This window comes from Carya illinoinensis, chromosome 9 (genome assembly GCF_018687715.1).
Source record: "Carya illinoinensis cultivar Pawnee chromosome 9, C.illinoinensisPawnee_v1, whole genome shotgun sequence".
In the NCBI taxonomy this organism is placed as follows: Eukaryota; Viridiplantae; Streptophyta; class Magnoliopsida; order Fagales; family Juglandaceae; genus Carya; species Carya illinoinensis.
Genome location: NC_056760.1, coordinates 24,149,378 through 24,170,485, shown reverse-complemented (window position 1 = coordinate 24,170,485; position 21,108 = coordinate 24,149,378). Strand labels below are relative to the sequence as shown.

At 36.7% G+C, this 21,108-nt stretch overlaps 2 protein-coding genes and 1 non-coding gene across 3 annotated transcripts; 1 reads left to right on the top strand and 2 right to left on the bottom strand.

Moving 5' to 3' along the window:
- The first annotated feature begins 3,878 nt into the window (after nucleotides 1-3,878).
- LOC122277936 lies at nucleotides 3,879-3,985 on the top strand. The gene has a single exon (XR_006229239.1). It is a non-coding gene; the product is annotated as a small nucleolar RNA R71 (small nucleolar RNA).
- A 7,171-nt stretch (nucleotides 3,986-11,156) lies between these two features.
- Nucleotides 11,157-12,095, bottom strand: LOC122276949. The gene has a single exon (XM_043086835.1). The coding sequence runs from the start codon at nucleotides 12,093-12,095 to the stop codon at nucleotides 11,157-11,159; it is 939 nt and encodes a 312-aa protein (XP_042942769.1).
- Nucleotides 12,096-17,509: 5,414 nt separating this feature from the next.
- On the bottom strand, nucleotides 17,510-20,708 carry LOC122275582 (transcription factor WER-like). Its single transcript, XM_043084699.1, has 3 exons — nucleotides 19,226-20,708; nucleotides 18,968-19,097; nucleotides 17,510-18,257 (listed from the first exon to the last, which is right to left on the bottom strand). The coding sequence occupies exons 1-3, from the start codon at nucleotides 19,365-19,367 to the stop codon at nucleotides 17,741-17,743; spliced, it is 789 nt and encodes a 262-aa protein (XP_042940633.1). The 5' UTR covers nucleotides 19,368-20,708; the 3' UTR covers nucleotides 17,510-17,740.
- Nucleotides 20,709-21,108: the final 400 nt, after the last annotated feature.

Here is a 21,108-nt window from a genome sequence, read left to right as displayed (position 1 = left end):
CTCGTGTATGAATCCAACGTACGTGCAATAAATTGGAATTCCGTCTCCAAAACAAATGATTTGAATCCCTCTAGCTATGTTTTTCTCTCCCAAAGAGTGTTCTCCAGTCAAAACTCGCGGCTCTAGAGTGAAGAATGGCCTTTTATATGGTCCCACGGCGGAAAACCTAAAATCTGTCAAAATACGATGTTCGCTCGAGCGGGGTGTCGAGCGCGCGTCGAGCGTTCGACTCTGCCTGATTTCGCTCGAGCGTCCTATCGCGCGCACATCGAGCGTTCGACTCTGCCTGATTTCGCTCGAGCGGCCAATGTCTCTGCTCGAGCGATCTTCGTTTTTCAGCAACCCGCTCGAGCTCCCTGTCGAGCGGCAGTCGAGCGTTTGAATCTGCCTGAATTCGCTCGAGCGGCCAAAAGCCTCCGCTCGAGCGAACTTGTAAAATCTGCAATATGAAATTTTGCAAGCCATCAAATACCCCCAAACTTACAACTTTGTTTGTCCTCAAACAAAAAGAAAAACAAATGATAGTTTAGGCAATATCAACTCGACCTCAAAGAGAAGTATCATCACTCACCAAGCTTTTATGAATTTAGATTTCATCTCTAGTATCTTACTCTTTTAACATCAAAGATAGCAAGAAAATCAATCAAAAATTTTGCAATTTGTCAAGCAAGAGTTAGGCGTTTACTTCAACCTAAAGCTAAGACCTTGAGTGTGTGTGTGATATAGTCAATTTAACCTCAAACCACCTGCAAACTCAGATAAAAGTAGAACAACCAAAATCAGAAGAATTCTCTTAAAACTTAACCCCATAAGTCCAATTTTCAGAAATCCTCTCCACTAATGTAGTCAACACCAAAATCAAAGATCAAAAGGTCTTTATTAAGGTTGTAATGATAGGCCACAGGGTGAGGGTTAAGAAAGAACTGGATATGAGAAATTAAATCAAACTGGGAAAATACTTAGTGAAAAGAACATTAAAAGAGAAACTCACATGATTCAAATCATAGCTCTTTCTTGGCAATATGCTCATACTTGTGGCATTATTATTGCTGTAATCACTGATGTAATACCAACACTTCCCTTAACAAAATTTGAGGTAATTCACTTTCCGCTTGGCGACTTCTTTTTCTTTTCTTTTCTTTTCTCTTTTTTTTTTTTTTTTTTTTTTTTTTTTTTTTTTTTTTATCACTTCCTTTCTTCTTCTTCTTTTTCTTTGATCAAACAGAGCAAACATAATACTTTTCATCATGAAACCAATTTTCTCTTTTAAATGTAACTCTCCACCAAAGTATTTTCTCAAACTATCAACGGTAGATTCATTGTTTTTCAGGCTTAGAGCGGGCATGGTTTATGTAGTTTAAAGAATCAATAAAGGCTCATGAAGGCTCAAGGGGGTTGACTATGGAAACACACCATGTAATGATGGCATGACATTTAGGACGGCTGGGAAAGCTTTTTGGTTATGCCAAAGAAATGCCTAGATCATTTCTCTAATATTTGGTCTCAACTAGGATTTCGCCTCAAGGACCCATCAACGGATTCTAGAGCAAAGCAAAATCGAACTTTCCTCTTTTAATTAATTCAACTTCTTCTCTTCATAAGCAAAATGGAATAAGAGAAAAACGACTATGTGCTCAATTGTGTTCAAGGTCAAAGATTTAAACCAAAGTACCCACAAAACTTCACTTGACATAAAAGAAATTTTTGAAAATTTTTCTCAAAACCATCTTCAATCACAAATTTCAGAGTCATAGAGAATTCAATCTTACTCCAATGCATGCTTGGTAAAAGAATCAAACAACCCATCAACAACCCAAAACTTAGAAAACAAGAGGATCAAATAATTATAGGAGTTTACACCCCCAAACTTAAACTAAACAATGTCCTCATTGTGATGCAAAAGTAAAAAGGATTGAAGAAATAAAGGAACTTCCCTGGTTTCATGGTGAACCCTCTGAGGTTTAAAAATTTTCCAGCTCTTTATCCATGCTAAATAAACCTGCATCAAAAACCAATTTATTAATACTTAAATAAATAAAGATAATAAAATAAATGAAAGAACTAAAGATAGATCTATGGGTTGCCTCCCATAAGCGCTTGTTTTAAAGTCTACAGCCAGACTTTTCAATCTTCCTCAATCGGGATCTCTAAGAGGAATAAGAGTACAGTTCCTCTCCACTTCATTGCTAAGTGATGTATCTTGCTGCAAGGCTCGTTCTAGGTGATTGGCTGGTGCATCTTCTTTAAAGGCCTTTTCTTCACATTGCTTAATGTCATCAACCCGAAAACAAGTGTTTGGCTCTTCTGGAATTCTCATGGCTTGGTAAATGTTGAACAAAACCTCTTCCTTGTTCACTCTCAATGTCAACGCACCCTTTTGAACATCAATCAAAGCCCTTCCCGTGGCCAAGAATGGTCGACCAAGAATTAGTGGAATATCTTCATCTTCCTCCATATCTAACACCACAAAATCAGCAGGGAAAATGAATTTATCCACCTTTACCAATACATCTTCTATGATCCCACGTGGATACTTGATGGATCGATCCGCTAGTTGCAAGGAAATTGTTGTATGCTTCATCTCTCCAAGTCCTAATTTCCTGCAAACAGAAAGTGGCATAAGATTAATGCTAGCACCAAGATCACATAAGACTCTATCAAAAAATGAATCTCCAATAGTGCAAGGCAAAGTGAAACTCCCCGGATCTTTCAATTTTTGAGGCAATTTCTTTTGAAGAATGGCACTGCATTCTTCAGAAAGCTTCACTGTTTCAAACTCTTCCAACCTTCTCTTCTTGGAAATGATGTCCTTCAGAAATTTGACATAATTTGGCATTTGTTCCAAGGCATCTGCAAAAGGAATATTAATGTGAATTTTCTTAAAAATATCCAAAAACTTAGAAAATTGCTTATCTAGTTTTTGCTTTTGAAAACGCTGAGGGTAAGGAAGTGGAGGAGCAAGAATAGGAGGATTGTCAGGAAATGAAATTGTAGGAGCAAAGTCGGTCTCCTCTAGTGTATCTTTGACAATCTCCTCTTCTTCTACTTTATTCTTGCTTTGGCCAATGTTCACAGCTGTAGGGGTGGACTTGCTCTCCTTCAATGGTGACCTCTCTATTTCTTTTCCACTCCTAAGTGTGATGGCCTTGCATTGTTCCTTTGGATTCACTTCAGTGTTGCTGGGAAAAGCTCCTCTTTGTTGGGCATTGATGGTAGTGGCTAGTTGCCCAATTTGCACTTCAATATTCTTTATAGCAGCTCCCATATTGCTACAATGAGTCTCAATGTTGTCCAACCGTGAATCAGTCTTTTTAAACCTTGCATTGGTCTCCTGAACAAAGGAAACCATGGCATCCTCAAGTGACATCTTCCTCTCGCTTGGTTGGCTATCAAATCCGGGAGGATGTTGAGGTTGCAACACATTCTTGGTATTTCCATATGACAAATTCTCATGATTTCTAAGCCCTGGATGATAGTAATTTGGCATAGGATTACCACGATAATTGTAGTTCCGATTGTTGACATATTGAACTTGCTCTTGACTCGCCTCATTGCTTGGAACTATCATGCTTGTGGATGCAACATATTCTGTACTTTGTGGTATCCTTTGAGTTGTCAAGGCTGAAATCTGATGAGATAGAGTAGCTACTTGAGCGGAAAGAGCTGCTATCGGCTCCAATTTATGAATTCCAGCTACCTTCTTAGCCAAAGTCCTCTCAGTTGGCCATTGATAGTTGTTTGAGGCCATTTCCTCCAAAAGTGCAGTAGCACCTTCAGCTGTCTTCGACATCAAAGTTCCACCAGAAGCAGCATCAACTATAGTTCGAGTTTGCCCATTTAACCCATTATAGAACATCTGAACTTGCAACCAATCTGGCAATCCATGTTGTGGGCAACGTCGAATCAAGTCCTTATACCTTTCCCATGCTTCATAGAGTGACTCAAAATCATTTTGCTTGAATTGGCCAATCTCACTCCTGAGTTGGGCTGTTTTGGCAGGAGGAAAGAATTTAGCAAGAAACCTCTCAGCCATGTCCTGCCAACTAACGATGCTTCCCGGTTGTAGAGATTGTAGCCAACCTCTAGCCTTGTCCCTCAAAGAGAAAGGAAACAATCTCAGTCTAATGGTGTCTTCAGTAACACCATTGATCTTCACAGTGTCACAAATCTCCAAGAACATAGCCAAGTGAATATTGGGATCATCAAGTGGTGATCCACTTGAGCCTGCTGCACCATGCTAATCAAAGCTGGTTTGAGCTCAAAGTTGTTGGCATTGATTGGCTGGCGCATTATGCTCGAGTAATTTCCATTCACAACTGGCCGTACATAGTCCTTCAAGGTGCGTGGTAGTACCTCACGATCTTCTTCAGCCATAGCTAGTATCTTATTTCTTCTTAGTGATCTAAGAGTTCTCTCAATCTCCGGATCAACAGGAATAATGTCACGAGATCTAGTACGGCGCATCCAATGTCAGAAACACACCTGTAGAACAAATTAAAACAAAATTCTAAATTAAAACCAAGATTACTTTGTATCGATATTGACAAAAAGAATAAGAATAAATCAATCCCCGGCAACGGCGCCAAAAACTTGACCGGTGCAAAACTGCAAGTGCACAGTATCGTAGTTTTATAGTAAAGTAATAAGTAGAGTATCGTCCTTAGGGATTGGTACCTTACTCTTGCCAAATACCAAAATTATACTAATCTCAATTTTATCTAGAGGAATCGCTAAGGTTTTTTGTAGTAGCAAATAAAACTAGATCAACTCAAGAGAAATAAGCAAAGAAAGTAAAACTGATGTTTGAAGATCAAATTCAATAGGGAAGAAAACTTCTAGGAAATCGATTTCACCATAATTCTTCACTATGCTTTTCTCATCCAGCTAATTTAACTTAAACCTCTTTTGTCTATTAGCAAATCTCTAATTCATCCAAAAGCCTCTTTCGATAGTCAATTGGAATTGATTCTAGTTTATCAATTCACACAAGAGTATGCAAATTAAATAATCAAGAACGCAATAAGACCAATGATTTAATTACTACACAGGTTCATACAAGTCTTTCGATCTCTATACTTACCTATGCTGAAATATCCAAGATCTACCCTATGATTCCCTCTTTCGATAGCAAATCACAAGATTAATAATCATCTAATCAATGGCCAGTTAATTAGAAGCATTAAACTCAGAATAAATCAGATAAACAAAGAGAGAATTGCATTAAATTAGCATGGACAAACAAGCATAGTTCGGAATTAGGTTACATCGTTTTCCTAGAAAGAAGAAAATTTAGCTCATACTAGAATTGGAATTCAACATAAACGAATTCACCATAATTGTTCTGAGAAGATGGAAAGAAGAAAATAAACACTGAAAAATCCTCCTTGCAGCCTCAACTGGTCGTCAAAAGCTCAAGAGAACGATTCAACGCCTTTCTCCCGTCCGTGCTCGTGTATGAATCCAACGTACGTGCAATAAATTGGAATTCCGTCTCCAAAACAAATGATTTGAATCCCTCTAGCTATGTTTTTCTCTCCCAAAGAGTGTTCTCCAGTCAAAACTCACGGCTCTAGAGTGAAGAATGGCCTTTTATATGGTCCCACGGCGGAAAACCTAAAATCTGTCAAAATACGATGTTCGCTCGAGCGGGGTGTCGAGCGCGCGTCGAGCGTTCGACTCTGCCTGATTTCGCTCGAGCGTCCTATCGCGCGCACATCGAGCGTTCGACTCTGCCTGATTTCGCTCGAGCGGCCAATGTCTCTGCTCGAGCGATCTTCGTTTTTCAGCAACCCGCTCGAGCTCCCTGTCGAGCGGCAGTCGAGCGTTTGAATCTGCCTGAATTCGCTCGAGCGGCCAAAAGCCTCCGCTCGAGCGAACTTGTAAAATCTGCAATATGAAATTTTGCAAGCCATCATCTGTCACAGTTGCCTTCAACAATTGGGGCTCATATCTTAGTCATTAGCCGTGTTTATGCCTCATGGGTTTGATTTTTCCAATTTATTATTACTTTAGTCTAATAATCGCATGAAACTTCAGTAACCGATTAACCAAATAAAAAATTGTTGTCTTAGTCAATTCTTTTAGAATTTCCAATTTCTCTTATTATTTAATCTTAGACTCTTCAAATAGATAGTGCTACTCTGCATAGTTTATATAATGTCTCAATCATTAGAACAAAATCCATTTACTTGTAGAGTGATTGAATTTTTTTGTATATAATTCCTCTTGATCTCTTAATCAGTTTAGTTGAGATTTTGCCAACTAAACTGAGCTTGTAGTAGCCAATAAAAGGTCTCCTAATATAGAACCATTCCCATTGTATCCATTGCCATGAGTCAATTACTACTATTAGGAAAACTCATTGTTATATGTCATGTTCCCTGCTTAACATCCTGCATTACCAATTACCATAGTCTCTCTCAACCTTTCATTGCTTCAAGCAATGAAGGGTTGATAGATAAACACAATGCAGCCAAATGAGTCTAAAAATCTATCCTTATTTTTTTGGAAGTAAATCAAATTATAGGTAAAAGAGCAAATCCATAACAACCAGAAAATGTATAACATGCAATATATCATCCTTGGCTTTGAATGATGCAAATCCCAGCCTTTATCGGACACTATGGAAGAGCACCACGTGCACTGCAAATGAAGCTATAAGAGGTACTACTATCAGAAAAATTTAATACATATGAGAGTAAATTAGGTCTTGCATGGCTACTTGTCACTCCACAATGACAGGTAGCCATGATGCATTTTAAATTCATACAAATTTGAAACAAGTCATAGATTCATCCAAGTTAAAAGTAAACAAACTTAAGAGTCATAACTCAGGTACAAATTTGGCATAAGCAAACGTTATCAGAATTTAAGTAACAATTTTTCCAACCAACAATTACATGTCATCCAGTACTCTCTCTCACTCTCTCTCTCTCATCCTTTCACCGCCATTCTTTTCTTAGATTTATGCATATATTAGGTCATGACAAAATAACTTTGGCTTCTTAAAGAAAAAGAATATAAATTGTACCTATATATATAACTAATGTCTCAATTCAAATATGCACTGTGTTAATGAGTAACTAAAAATAGCAAACCATAAAAGTAACCAACATGATATTTTTCACCATGCAACTTATGTATAAAATATACTTTTCGCAAGTTATCGAAGCACTACGTAGAAGCAGATAAGAAATGTTTTTTCCTTTTTTGTGGAATTGATAAGAAATAGATACGAAATAGAATTATATAGAAATAGCTTAAGAAATGTGTCATTACATACAACACAAAAGTATTGGTATTGAAGCTATAATAGCTTAGAACATAGTAAATGATTTTGATCATTATTTTATTGAAAGTGATGTGGACAGTCATTAAATACAAGCAAGCTTCCAAAAAAATTCCCCACCATGAATTCAACATCAGTTGTACTAATTCCATCCAATAGAATTAGGCCAATACAACCTTGTATGTAAAATAATAGCCAAATAAGGCAGACTAACAACATCAGTTGTACTAATTCGGTCCAATATATTTTATCATTCAAAAGAATAGCCAGATAAGAAGACTGAGTCAATCAATCATTAACACACCTCATATCAAGGAGGACTGATATCATAAATATAGAAGAAGTGGAACAACAAAAAAGCTGCCTCAGGTACAAAGAATATTCCTTGGAAACAAGAGTACATCGACATAAATGATTATTGATATATATTAGAATCAACGTTGTGAGAGAGTATTGGAAGAAAGGGGGACAGATGAGAGGCAAAGCACAAAGTCAAGTAAATTTTATCCCTTGTATATATGTGCCAAATGGAAATGAAAACTCTTACATAGTTTCACATATGTCTTAGCACAAAACTGTACAAGAACAATAGAGAATAAGTCCTTTCAAATACAAAGTAAATAGAAACGTGTTTTAAATTTTTAAAAGGTAGCCATGGTTTTACTTATGATTCAGGATGGATTTCAAGAATTAATTAAAACCTATTTCTACATGCTTAAAATATGAATCAAAACCCAAAACATGCAATAACAAATAAGCATCAATTAGATCCCATTTGTTAAGCATGAATTAAAACCCATTGGTTTTAACAAATTGTCATAATCCTTATTTCTTTATTTATTTTGATGCATAGTTGAACTAAACTAATACTCATAATTTTCCATAAATATACAAACAATAAAAGCCCCTTGATTAAAAATAAATGAAAAATAAAAGAACCTATTGAAGAGTACAAATTACTAAAGAGTACAAATAAAAGAACCTATTGAAGTGATTCATCATTTCAGGTAGTTCTGCCCCTACAGGGAGCATAACTAAAAAAAACATACTGAAGAGTACAAATTACTATAAGGTTTCGAGTTCTATAGTAAAAGTACATCAAACTCAAGTAAAAATATCTAACAAATGCCAAGTACATGCATTTAGACCAAACATTATTCAGATTCTGTTTTTGAATTTGATTGGAAGTCGTCCTTATTCTCAAACTCATAATGGTCAGTATTGGGATCATCGCCATAATTGTCACCATCCACATCATCATCAATAAAAGTTTGGCCGGCATCGTTGGGAGTAGAACGTGGTAGCGTAGTTACCTCATTAACAACAAGTAGTTCTTCATCCTCCCGATGCAATGTGTTTCCCAAGCCACTATCACTTTCATTGATTGGACCATCTTCAATACTAGCATCTTCCTCTTGATATGCATCACCTTCAGATGAGTCCTCACCATCGTCTAATGCAGTTGGGGCGGGTGGAATGTCATAGACATTCCTATTGGTTATCTTTTGTACCACTTGCCAATTCCCCACCATACTCAAATATTTTAAGTAAAATGCTTGTGAGTACTGAGATGCAAGGGCGAAAAACTCATCCTGATACCACTTTCTAGATGTATTCACACTTGTAAGATGGTCTCCTACACGTATGTCGCGTCTATGATCACCAACGTCCCACCAATCACATTTAAACAAGTACACAAGAAGCCAACCCATGTAGTGTAATTCAAGGATATCAGTCAACACACCATAGAAATCAACCGACATCGATTGATGTACCCCAGCAACAACCACCCCACTATTTTGGCTGCGTCGATATTGTTCACGGTCTTTTGTGTGAAACCATATTCCATTCATGATGCATCCACTATATGACCCAACCCAAAGATATGGTCCGCAAGCAAGAGCATAAAGTTCATCTGTAACTTCATCCAGATTCAAGTTACGCAATTCTCGAATCTATTAACAACCATAGAGCTAAATGTTAATAAAATATGACCTTGCAATAAATTCACCATATTTATTGAGCGGAAATGTATCTATGTTCAAGAAACACATCATCATAACTTACATGGTTCTTTAACCATTGCACAAATTCGGTCTGTTGCCTATGATCAACGTTGCTCGAGTCCTCTTCTTTAATCTTGTTATAGTGCTGATTACGAACATAGAAAACTCAGATATAGTCAGTTTACAATGTGTTTTAAAATTTAAAGATTGTAGATGTTCAAGTTTGAAGTTCTCGTGCTATACTTACTCTAGGTAGTGCTGTATCTCAGGACAATTGTTAAGCACATACCACTCTGCTTTTACAAATAGTTGATCATCCAGTCTTTCAATGGAGGGCGAACCCATCTATCAAACCTTTTGGGAGAAGACACTCAAACTTCCCAGTGTATGGTCTTGACCGACATCCACATTTTGTTCTTCCCTAGTAAAAGTTGTCTCAATGTCATGGAGATACATCGAACAAAATGTAAGGCACTCAACATGAACATAGGCCTCGACAATTGAGCCTTCAGGTCAAGCCATATTTTTTACATAACACTTGAACTTCCCTAGATATTGTTCAAAATGATACATCCACCTATACTGCACAGGTCCCGCAAGCAATGCCTCTTGTGGCAAGTGAATAGCAAGATGCACTATTATATCGAAGAATGCAGGTGGGAATATCATTTCCAACTTTCAAAGAATAAGAGAGATATAAGTTTGTAGGCAGTGCAGAACATATATGTTTAATGCTCATGCACACAAATTCTTGAAGAATGAACTTAACTAAGTCAAAGCTTGTCGTACATCACTGGTTAAGTATCCACTAATCACCCTTGGCAGTAATTGTTACATGAAAATATGACAATCATGACTTTTCATACCTAAGATTTTTGATTCACGAACATTAACACATCGGGCTATGTTGGCGGCAAAACCATCAAGAAACTTGACACTTGCTAACCACTCGCAAAAAGATCTCTTCTCATTTTTATTTAGCATGTAACAAGCCAGTCTCATGGAACAACTATCACCACCTTGTTGTAAGTGTAATTCTTTCCGTATGCCTAGGTTGGCCAAATCCTGGCGGGCATTGGCTATGTCCTTGCTTTTTCCATCGATATCCATCAAGGTTCCTAATACGCTATCACATATGTTCTTCTCAATATGCATGACGTCTAGGTTATGCCTCAATTCCAAGGATTTCCAATAAGGCAACTCAAAGAATACACTTTTTTTTGGTCCAATTCAACTCATTGGTTGTGCGTTTCCTCTTTTTTGATAACTTACCAAAGTGTACATCTTGTAATTCTTTCAATTGTTCCAGGATTGCCTGTCTTGATAAATGTATAGGTGCTTGCTGATGGTCATTACTACCATTAAATTCACATTTTTTTAAGATCTCCAATTGTGCCCTGGCAACAACCACCGCCGATGACCCATGTACAATGCTTTCGCCCATGGACCAACCACAATGAATCTGTACCATCATTACACGTAGGACATGCCATCTTCCCCTTTGTGCTCCACCCAGAAAGATTAGCATACGCTAGAAAGTCAATAATGGTCTAGAGTAATGTTGCATGTAATCGAAACGATTGTAATGCAAATGCATCATATGTATTGACACCAACTTCCCATAGAAACTTCAATTCTTTGATTAAAGGGCATAGATACACGTTGATATCGTTGCCTGGTGCCTTTGGGCTAGGAATTAGCAAGGAAAGCATGAGGTATGGATCTTTCATGCATAACCAAGGGGGCAAGTTATATGCTATGAGAATCACTGGCCATATACTGTAGGGTTTAGCTATATTGTTAAATGGATTAAAACCATCACTCGCTAACCCAATTCTCACATTACAAGAATCTGAGGCAAACTAAGGGTACTGCACGTCAAAATCTTTCCATACCTTCAAATATGCAGGGTGCCTCATTACATTAGAATCGTTGACGCGTTCAGTAGCATGCCATCTCATTGCCCCGGTAGTCATATTAGACACAAATAGTTTTTGTAGCCTTGGGATCAACGGGAAATGTCTGACCACTTTGTGTGGAATTTTCTTTTGCTTAGTACTACTTAACACCCATCTCGGAGTGTTGTATTTTGGGCACTTCTCTTTATCAGAATGTTCCTTCCAAAATAAAACACAATCATTCAAACAAGCATCTATCTTTGTGTAATTAAACCTGAGGCCACGTTCCAATCGGCATGCATCATTGTATGAGTTAGGGAGAAGAGCATCAAGAAATGCAGATTTCAGGAGCTTGATGACCATGTTAAAGGATTTAACATTCCAACCACCAATTGTCTTGATATGAAGCAACTTTACGATAAAAGAAAGGTTTGAAAATGTCAAGCATGATGGATAAAGTGGACTCTGTGCATCTTCTAACAATTCTGAAAAGGTTGCTGAAGAACCACCAGGTGTCACACCATTAGTACCAAGTATTTGAGAACCTCCGGACTGGTCCATAGGAGCCTCAGCCTGAATGTCATCCAGCATCTCATCCATATTATCAATATAGGCATTATTTTCGCTTGCATCATCACCTTCTTCTAATGAATTAACATCCAACACTTCCTCCTCTTCATGAAAAATCCAATCCTTATAAGAAGGATCAATCCCCATAATAAATAAATGCTCATCAGCCACATTTATTGGCTGGAAGAGCATATTACGACATGTACGACAAGGACACCTAATGCCAATGCCCCCTTGTGCATGCTCCTGTGCCATATTCATGAAATGTTTAACCCCCGATGCATACTTGTTAGACATAAATCTATCTTCAATATGTATCCACGCCTTGTCCATCTAAACACGATGCGAGAAAAGCAAGTGTGAAAGCTAAGATCAAATTATTGGTAATAGAAATCCAATAATCTGAAAAAAATTATAATTAATCCAAGGATGCATTTATAGAAAACCCATGTGAAATATTAACAACTGTGCAGTGTACACACATTCCCAGAGAGAGAGAGAGAGAGAGAGAGAGAGAGAGCGAAGTGGTAGATTTAGAATGGTACACCTGCATTTGAGGTCTTAGGAGTCCATAAGCAATTATTGAAAAAGCTTCAGGAATTGGGAACATGTGCTTTTTGAAAAAGTTTCAAAAAGATCAACAAGGGTGGTCACTATTGTATGTCACCCTATGTACAGTTTATTTACTAGTGTATTCCTCTCATTGAGAAGCTTGTAACATCAGCCTATTTAGCAAATGGCATATTCTGTTGAAGTAGAGCTGAAGATATATCTTGAGGATAATCCTTATAACCTACTGAATAGTCTGTCCATAACTAAGAGGCAATGTTATAGTAATCTATTAATTAGAAAAACCTCTTATTCTGAGTGGCCAAACCTCAAATTTCTAGGTAGGAAATTAAAAACCAGCTAAGCATAAGTCCCTACCTCCCTACAATTAATGTACAGAATGTTAATATATAAGGAAGTCTCACGTAGTACTCCGGTGAACCAAGGAAAGCAAATTATTTTCTAAGTGTGTTGAATATGCTTGAGTAGGTCAATCTTGAGTAGGTCAATTAAAATACAATAAACTAGTGAAGCTATGATCTACAAACTGTAGTTATCAAGGAAAATTCCAATACACGTTGATCAATGCTAGTCAGTTATAACATAGACGTCTTAGGAAATAGTCAAATATAAAAAGTTAAATGCTAAAAGCTGACAGCTGTCAGGTTGATATAAATAGAGTGGAGCTCCCTACTGGCTCGCCTTGTCAATTTAAATATGCAACCCCCACAGCAGTTTCTAATTCTCACATAATTTGGTAATGGGTACAAATCAAAGTAGACTTAAAATAGCAATTAAAGTAGGTAGGGGAAAGCCCACATTTAACAAATTCATTCAACTAAACTGCCTACATGCAAGAAAACAATAGATACACAAGGCAAACTTGTTAAACCAAAAAAATTCCAAGAAAATCCCAACCCAGCATAATATCATTGTATTAAATCCCCACAGTCCATCAAGGTTCAAGTACCAACATAATATTAGATTAATGTATCTATCTTCAACTGTCAGTGCAAATTCATATGCTTAAGTATGACATAGGTTATTGTAGAATCTGATCTAGAGTGTGCTAACAGAAATATTTTATCAAATCTATAGGGATTAAGTCCAACACCACACTTAGAAGTACACATAAAAGATGTTTAAAGTTCCCATTTGACCAAAACATCTAAAACACAATAGTTCTCATAGCAAATAAACCAGCACATATTAATTGACAACCAATGCACCTAATTTTTTCAAGAGTAACTTCATATTCAAACACTTAGAACAAATAGGTATATATATGAAGTAGGGGTTTCTAGAGTCATCCTCAAATTTAGTAGGGTTCCAAAACATGCTTGCAATAGTTTCAATTAACATTGAAACTGAACCATGTCTACTAACAAGTTTAGCAAATCCAAAGCAGAAGCAAGAAATAATTAATCCTAAAGTGATGCATCATAATAGATTGTCGCTATCTCTAAAGGAATTAAAACTGAATTTTCCTATGGCATTAAGGCTTCACCTTCTGATTCTTTAGGAGTGACCTTGGAGCTTTTAAAGTCAGAGGCGTTATGGCCTGCTTGTTAGAATGATGACAAGAGATAAACGTATTCTATATACACATATGAGTCCAGGTTAAATCTCTAAAAAAACACTCCACAAAATATTTAAAAGAGTTTGATATGAGAAACACAAGGAAATTGTTGGAATCATACCTAGAATGAGGAATACTTGCCTTCAAGAAAAAAATTTCAGAGGTACTCTTAATAATGCTTTGAAGGGTACTAATCACTTATCAACCTGTCACTATCAGGTACCAGAGGCAATACAAAGTCAATTAAATATGGCAGTGCAAGATGTGGGTTGGTTGTACAAAGGAATGAAAGCATATATCAAACCACATATAAGAAAATATTGCACTCAAAAGTTATAATGATGATGTGAATGAAGCAGGGAAAAAATCTCATTTTCTCATAATTTTTATATTGTCAATTACAAAGCAATTGGAAATGGTAATTAATTTTTTCCAATAATATTCAGACCGGTAAGGGAATTTGGGGACAGTCATTGAAACTTTGGCATCAATAATGGCTTCTGGGAAAACATATTCTAATAGAAAAGTAGCAAAACCATTGGCCATGAGAAATTTAACACGAAATTGGAAATTAAACAGGGGACAGAAACTCACATAACAAGAAGTTGTTACCTAGATTTGCCCTAGAACCATCGACCTTGGCCACACCATTGAATGATTTCCATCATAAGTTTTGCTTAATGCCCTCCACTACGGCCTCACTAGTGAGACTCAGCAACTAGGTGGCCAAGAACCTCATTATACCTCAGGTGGTTTGATTAAACCATCTAATAAGGGGGATTGAGTGGGGCAAGTGAATTTTGGCTTAGAAGGTGAGTCATAAGGGGGCTTGACTGCCGGAATGAATTTCCATGTGGAGGTCGACAGAAATTGATTTGGGAGAAGTTGTCGAATGCAAGGATTTATGGAGAAAAGGGATGGTTGCAGTGAGTAGCTAGCGGTGAATGGTGGTGGCCGGACGATAGGCTAGGGCATGGAATGTTTGCTTGAATTTGGCCTTCATGGGAGTGAATGAATTCCATGGGAGATAAAGAGGCAGAGGAGAGAGATTTGACATTAAAAATTAAGATGAACGTTTTCGCCACAATAAGCAAATATTGATTGAAATGTTTTTGTGGCATAATATTTTCGCCGTTGAAACCAAATTCTCGCTGTAATATCATATATCTAACAAGATTTATTGTGACAATGTACAAAATGCCGGAATAAGTTAGTTATTCTAAGACGTTATTGACATCAGGGAAGTGGGATGTCAATAGAGGAAAAACAAGATTATTTCCGGCATAATATATTCGCCGTTGAAACCAAATTCTCGCTGTAATATCATATATCTAACAAGATTTATTGTGACAATGTACAAAATGCTGGAATAAGTTAGTTATTCTAAGACGTTGTTGACATCAGGGAAGTGGGATGTCAGTAGAGGAAAAACAAGATTATTTCCGGCATAATCTTTGTCCTTGGAAATAATTTTGGCTAGAAAAAAACCACTTTTTGTTGTAGTGACCTTGTGGCAAGAAGCCACCGAGTCCTGTGTGAGGACAACCCTATAAGATGGAGAGAGTAAAGGACATACAACCCACTTAGTGGGGAGGAGGGGGGATAAAACCGCATGTGCTAGTTACTTGATACCGTGAATAGTGAACAATGGACATCCATGAAGGTGGAAATTGGAATAAGACAAATAAAATGACAAATCTGTTGATAAATACTAAATTATATTGATGACATGCTTTATAATATGGTTCCGCTATGTTGGATGAATAATTGCTGCAATCTTGGATGGCTCTTCTTTTGGATTAAAATTATACATACCCAAATTAATAATTTCTCATTATAATATGTTTGTGATAATCCACTTATTTGTTCGTATCACTTGCACTAACTTCTCTTACTGAGTTGTTGAAATCACTACTTCAGTTAATTTAAAATGAATGTGTTGGCATATTCATGTGACAACTTGTGTTAAATTGTGTGATAACTTGTTCAGTATTAAATGACTAAAGAAAACTAATAAAATGACAAGGGATTGAAATAAGCTCAATATGGCTCGAGCTAAGCTTCATATAAAAGGTTCACTCGACCTGCACTTGATCTGCTGCTCAAGTGAAGCTCATATAGAGAGTTCACTCGAGATTCGCTCAATATAGCACTCGAGCTGAAACTCATATAGAGAGTTTACTCGACACTTGCTCGATATGATGCTTAAGCAAAGTTCATACATAGAGTTTGCTCGACACTTACTCGACATAGCGCTCAAGCGGTAACCTAGATGGAAAATTTGCTCGACATGTGCTTGACTCATGGCTCGAGCGATTCATAGAAATAACATGTGCTTGACACTCTACTCAAGGGAATGTTCAGAAATTTGACATTGACTAGGTTTTAGCGTCGTGCTCCATTAATGGTATATAAGGAAACTTCAGCTCATTTCTAGCTCATGGAGAAACATAGTAAAAGGCAATGTTTTGAATACCGTACCGGTTAAGGCACTGGAAAGAAATATTTCAATACCAGTACCGTTTCGGCATAGTCGATATATGAATAAATTATATATATAAATTATATTCCAAAATAATAGTATATATATGAATAAATTATACATAAATACATATACATATAAATTATAAATAGTTTTGTTTGAATTGGGGGTCAAAAAGATGAACTTGTAATTTGAAGAAATGAAAAAAAAAAAAAGTAAATTCGAAAATACCGGCCGCTACGTAGGTCAGTATTTGGACCGGCATAAAACATGTATGATACTTGTACTGAACCAGTGGCCGGTATGGCATATACCGGCCATACCGACCTTTAAAACACTGGTAGAAGGGTTTTTCCACATCCAAAGCTTATTTTCTCTTGAAAACTATATCTCCATCTTACTATACTTAAGATCAAGTACTATAGCGTCCATTGGTGTGGACTTGTTCTTTGGCCAGAAGGGATTCAGGAGCTGCCGTTAAAGTAGAAATCGAGAGGTTCTCGTGGTGAAGCTATAGAAAGGCAGGAGGTCCAGAACCGCTTGCGTGAAGAGATTGAGTGGGTTGCTCGTGGTGTTGCAATCCAGATTTAGCTACTACAAGGGTCTTGTGAGTGTTTCTAAATTTGTTGTAACAAACTAAATTTTTTCTATAGTGGATTTTAAGTGGCGACTTGCACCCTGTGTGGTTTTATATTTTGAAAATGTTCTTCAAATGAGTTTCTACTTCGTGGCCAAATTGTTGTGTTGATTATTTTTCTGTGAATTGTTTCATTGATTGACTACTTGTTTGACAACATTTTTAAATACTACAGTACAATTGAGTATAGGTCATGTGATTTGAGCCTTTTATTAGGACGTTACAAATTGTATTAAAGCTTATCCCAATCAGAAATGTGGGATTTGAGTTGTATCACCCACGACGGATTGGCCCAACGAGGACGTAGAAAATTTAAGGGGAGGGAGATTGTGATATATCATATAATAAGGATAAGAATAAGTGATGTATCGGATCCCACATTGCTTATAAGGTTCCAATGGGATTCCAATTATATCATTGACTATCATTTTAGAATATAGGCTATGTGACTTAAGCCTTTTATTGTGGCGTTACACTTGTACTCAAGCCTTGAGTAAACGTCATTGGAAAGGTTTTGAAGCTTGTATTATCAGTCATCACCCCAAAACAGTTCTTGGTGTTGTGGTAATGATGCACACGAGCAGCAGTGCCACATTAGATTGGACCACTTATCCTAATGATTCAAATGCATGATGCTTTTTTACTTACTAACCATCAAATGTATTTGAGGAAAGGAACACAATTTCCTGTATCTCAAAGCAACATTAGCAAAGATACTGTCACATGCCATATTACATCTCTGCATGCATTGATAAATCGACCAAAAACTCATTATAGGAACTATATGGATGATATAAGGGGTCTTGGAGCCACACTGCAGTAGTTGGACAGACAAATCCAGGATCTGTCTCTGGCATGAATATGTCCTGCTCCCGAAATGATAGTGTCTGCTCCCATGAAGTTTGGAGCTCTTCAGATGTTTTAGATGAACCAAAATTCTCCTCTATCGGTTGTTTTCTATCGATTTCAACAGCGGGGTCAGTGCTTGAAGATGATAGATCATCTGTTGACAGCTGTCGTGACATCGGTATAATATCTCTAGTGTCATCCAAGTTTGAAACTTTAGGGGCATCACAAAGTAAAAGATCTTGAATCCCAGATGAATTATTCTTGTTAACATCAACAACTGTTTGTGGTACAGTTGTTGATAAGGAACTATTCTTGAGGCGTCTTTTCAAGTGCGTGTGCCAGTAATTTTTAATTTCATTGTCAGTTCTTCCGGGAAGCTTTGCAGCAATAGCAGACCATCTGAAACATATGAAACACAAGAAGGGCATTATAAACACCAAGTATAATCAAGAAGTTCCAGGCTACATGTTTCTTTCATCATCGTTAAATGATCTGAAAATGATTCTACGATATCTTCAACATCAGCATTTCTTTAACAGGAATATAAGTCTGGAAGATTTGATCTTAAACTACCTACCTGGAGAGAGAGAGAGAGAGAGAGAGAGAGAGAGAGAGAGAGAGAGAGAGAGAACTCAATCTACTTTGCCTTGCATCTATCTTTACTGCATGTATTGATGATTGTATCTATCGGGAGTTTCAAACATAGGTTCAATGAGAGATTGAAACCAATAATGCCTACAAATTCTTTGCTTGATCAACAATATTAGAGGCGCTATCTGAGTTCATATTACAAAAATAAAAGAGAAGTTTGAAGCTGATCATCTACAGCCCCTCGGTTTTGTAAACAGTAGAACACCAAATAATGCTGCCACTTGCCATCTCAGAGATGATGTAATTTTCTGAAAATTGTTTTGGGTGATTTTGCAAAATCTAATTTACAAAATTAACTACTGTTATCTCTGTAGTAGTTCTAAAGACATTGGAAATTACTTAAATGGTCACTTTCCTCCCAGGAATATATGACTTTTGTGGTATGGAATATGAAAAGATGCAATCAAAACGAAACTTCTCCAATGAAGAGATCTTAAATACACCATTCGAGTACTCACCGGTTTCCCAGCACTTCATGCCACTTGAGTATAGTTTCATCGTCTTGCTCGCTGAAGTTTCCACGCTTAATATCAGGCCTTAAGTAATTCACCCAACGGAGCCTGCAACTCTTCCCAGACCTAGCCAAACCTACAAGAAACGAAAGAAAGAAAGAAAAGGATGATCGAAGTATCCTTCCCAGAATCATATTTACTCCAAAAAACACACCCGGATGACAAAGTTCATTGAAATTGAATTAGGTTTTATCTGTTTCCAACCAGCAGGTTTCGACATCCGACTCCAATTCCAAATGCCGTATCGCTTAATGTAAGTTTTCAGCTTCTTATCTTCTTCAGGACTCCATGCGCCTTTTCTCAAAGGCATTTTCTCCCAATCCGGAAACTTCACCAACTCTGTCATATGTCTAGTGCTTTGAAACACTATAAATAGGTGCGTAATTAATTTGTATTTCTCATAAAACTCCGGTTTCAAAGTAAAAAAACGTGTTCCGGGTTTAACTTTTAAGTGGCAAAGATTTTCAAAGATTCAGAGCAAGAATATATTCAAAGGTACGTCCTTCCAGTACGGGAATACCTCTAAGGGGTGACATTAGAAACTATAGTCTTTTATTATTCGGTCAACAAGCAAACAGTATGATGTCTAGCCAAAAGCAATTGCTTTGGCTCCAATCTCAGAAATGCAATGCATCAACTGGCCGGTGTGATTAAATATCACAGCTGCAGAGTGTTCTTAAGAAAAATATACCACAAGTTGGGATAAAAGAAATACAATTAAAAGTTTCCCAAATTAAACTAAGTCGATCCAGAACTCTTATATATATATATATATATATATATATATGTGCACTTAAATTGTCATATCCATAGGAGAGAGAGAGAGATCACGAGGCATTTGACCCGTTTCAGCATATGCCAATCTTCTATACACATGATACACCAGCATAGAGGATGAGAGATTTCTCAATTCAAGTAATTCATAGTATCTCATAATTACAATTCAGTTTTCCATACATAACGTATAAAGTTTCTGAGGCATCATAAGTGAACCAGATATAGAGTGATCAATCCAAAGTGAATTGTGTTAAGATAAACATAAATGATTAAATTTACGTCTTCTTGTTAGCTTAGTATTTAGGATAAATAGTTGTTTCTTATCTGAGTAAAGATTTGGAGTTCAAACTTTGACTCTATACTTATTAAGAATGAATCTAACCAACACGTGATATAAATATTAAAATAAATATAAATGACTAAATCTACATTTTTTCATTAGTTTAAACTTTTAGAACAAGTAACGATTTCACAAAAGGTGTATAAAACTTCTGGCAATTCTTTTATGTTTCAGTGTGCTGCTCTCAATCAAGGAACTCGGATCACATTAGTAAATACTGGACATGATAAGAAGACTTACAATTAATAACAAAACACCAACTGATCATCCCTCCAAATTGTTCATTATTTAAAGGTTAAGATTGCAACATGCATGATTTACAATGTAATATATGACGTCTAGTTGCTTTAGTCACCGAGTAGTTTTGGGCGGCATATTAAAATATAGAGCAAGATTACAAAATTTAGAACAAAAAAATGCAGTATCTGTTCTTTTTCCAACACCAGTGATTTACACCTGCAGCATGGTGCAATACCGGAGACAGAGTACAGTGTACACCAAGTTTGAACTAGAAATTACCTCGAAAGTCAGTCCAGATTTACTAGACAATTTCCTTAAAGCATATATATATATATATATATATAGTCAATGCCAAGAAGATGATTATTAAAGGCAAGCTGCAAGAATATATATAGCCTGGCAATGTCATATTGCAAAGAGGCATACCAGGAGGCTATCATCATTAAAAATGTTAAAAAGCTCACAATTAATGTGATCATGAAATTGTTACAATAAAAAAACCAAAGTCCTTATCATGCTTCAGATTTTTATGACAAGTGGGGTAATATTCTTTTGACTTAAATTGATATTGTAATTTCAACAAAGTAGAAGACGACTTTTAGGAACAAAAAAATGCAGAACAGGACAAGTCGAGTCGCATATCACGTGTTGATAAATTACTCCGAAATAGAATTTAAGTATTTTAAGTATGTTTCTTGAAGTTATCATGCTATGAACAACCAATTAGTCA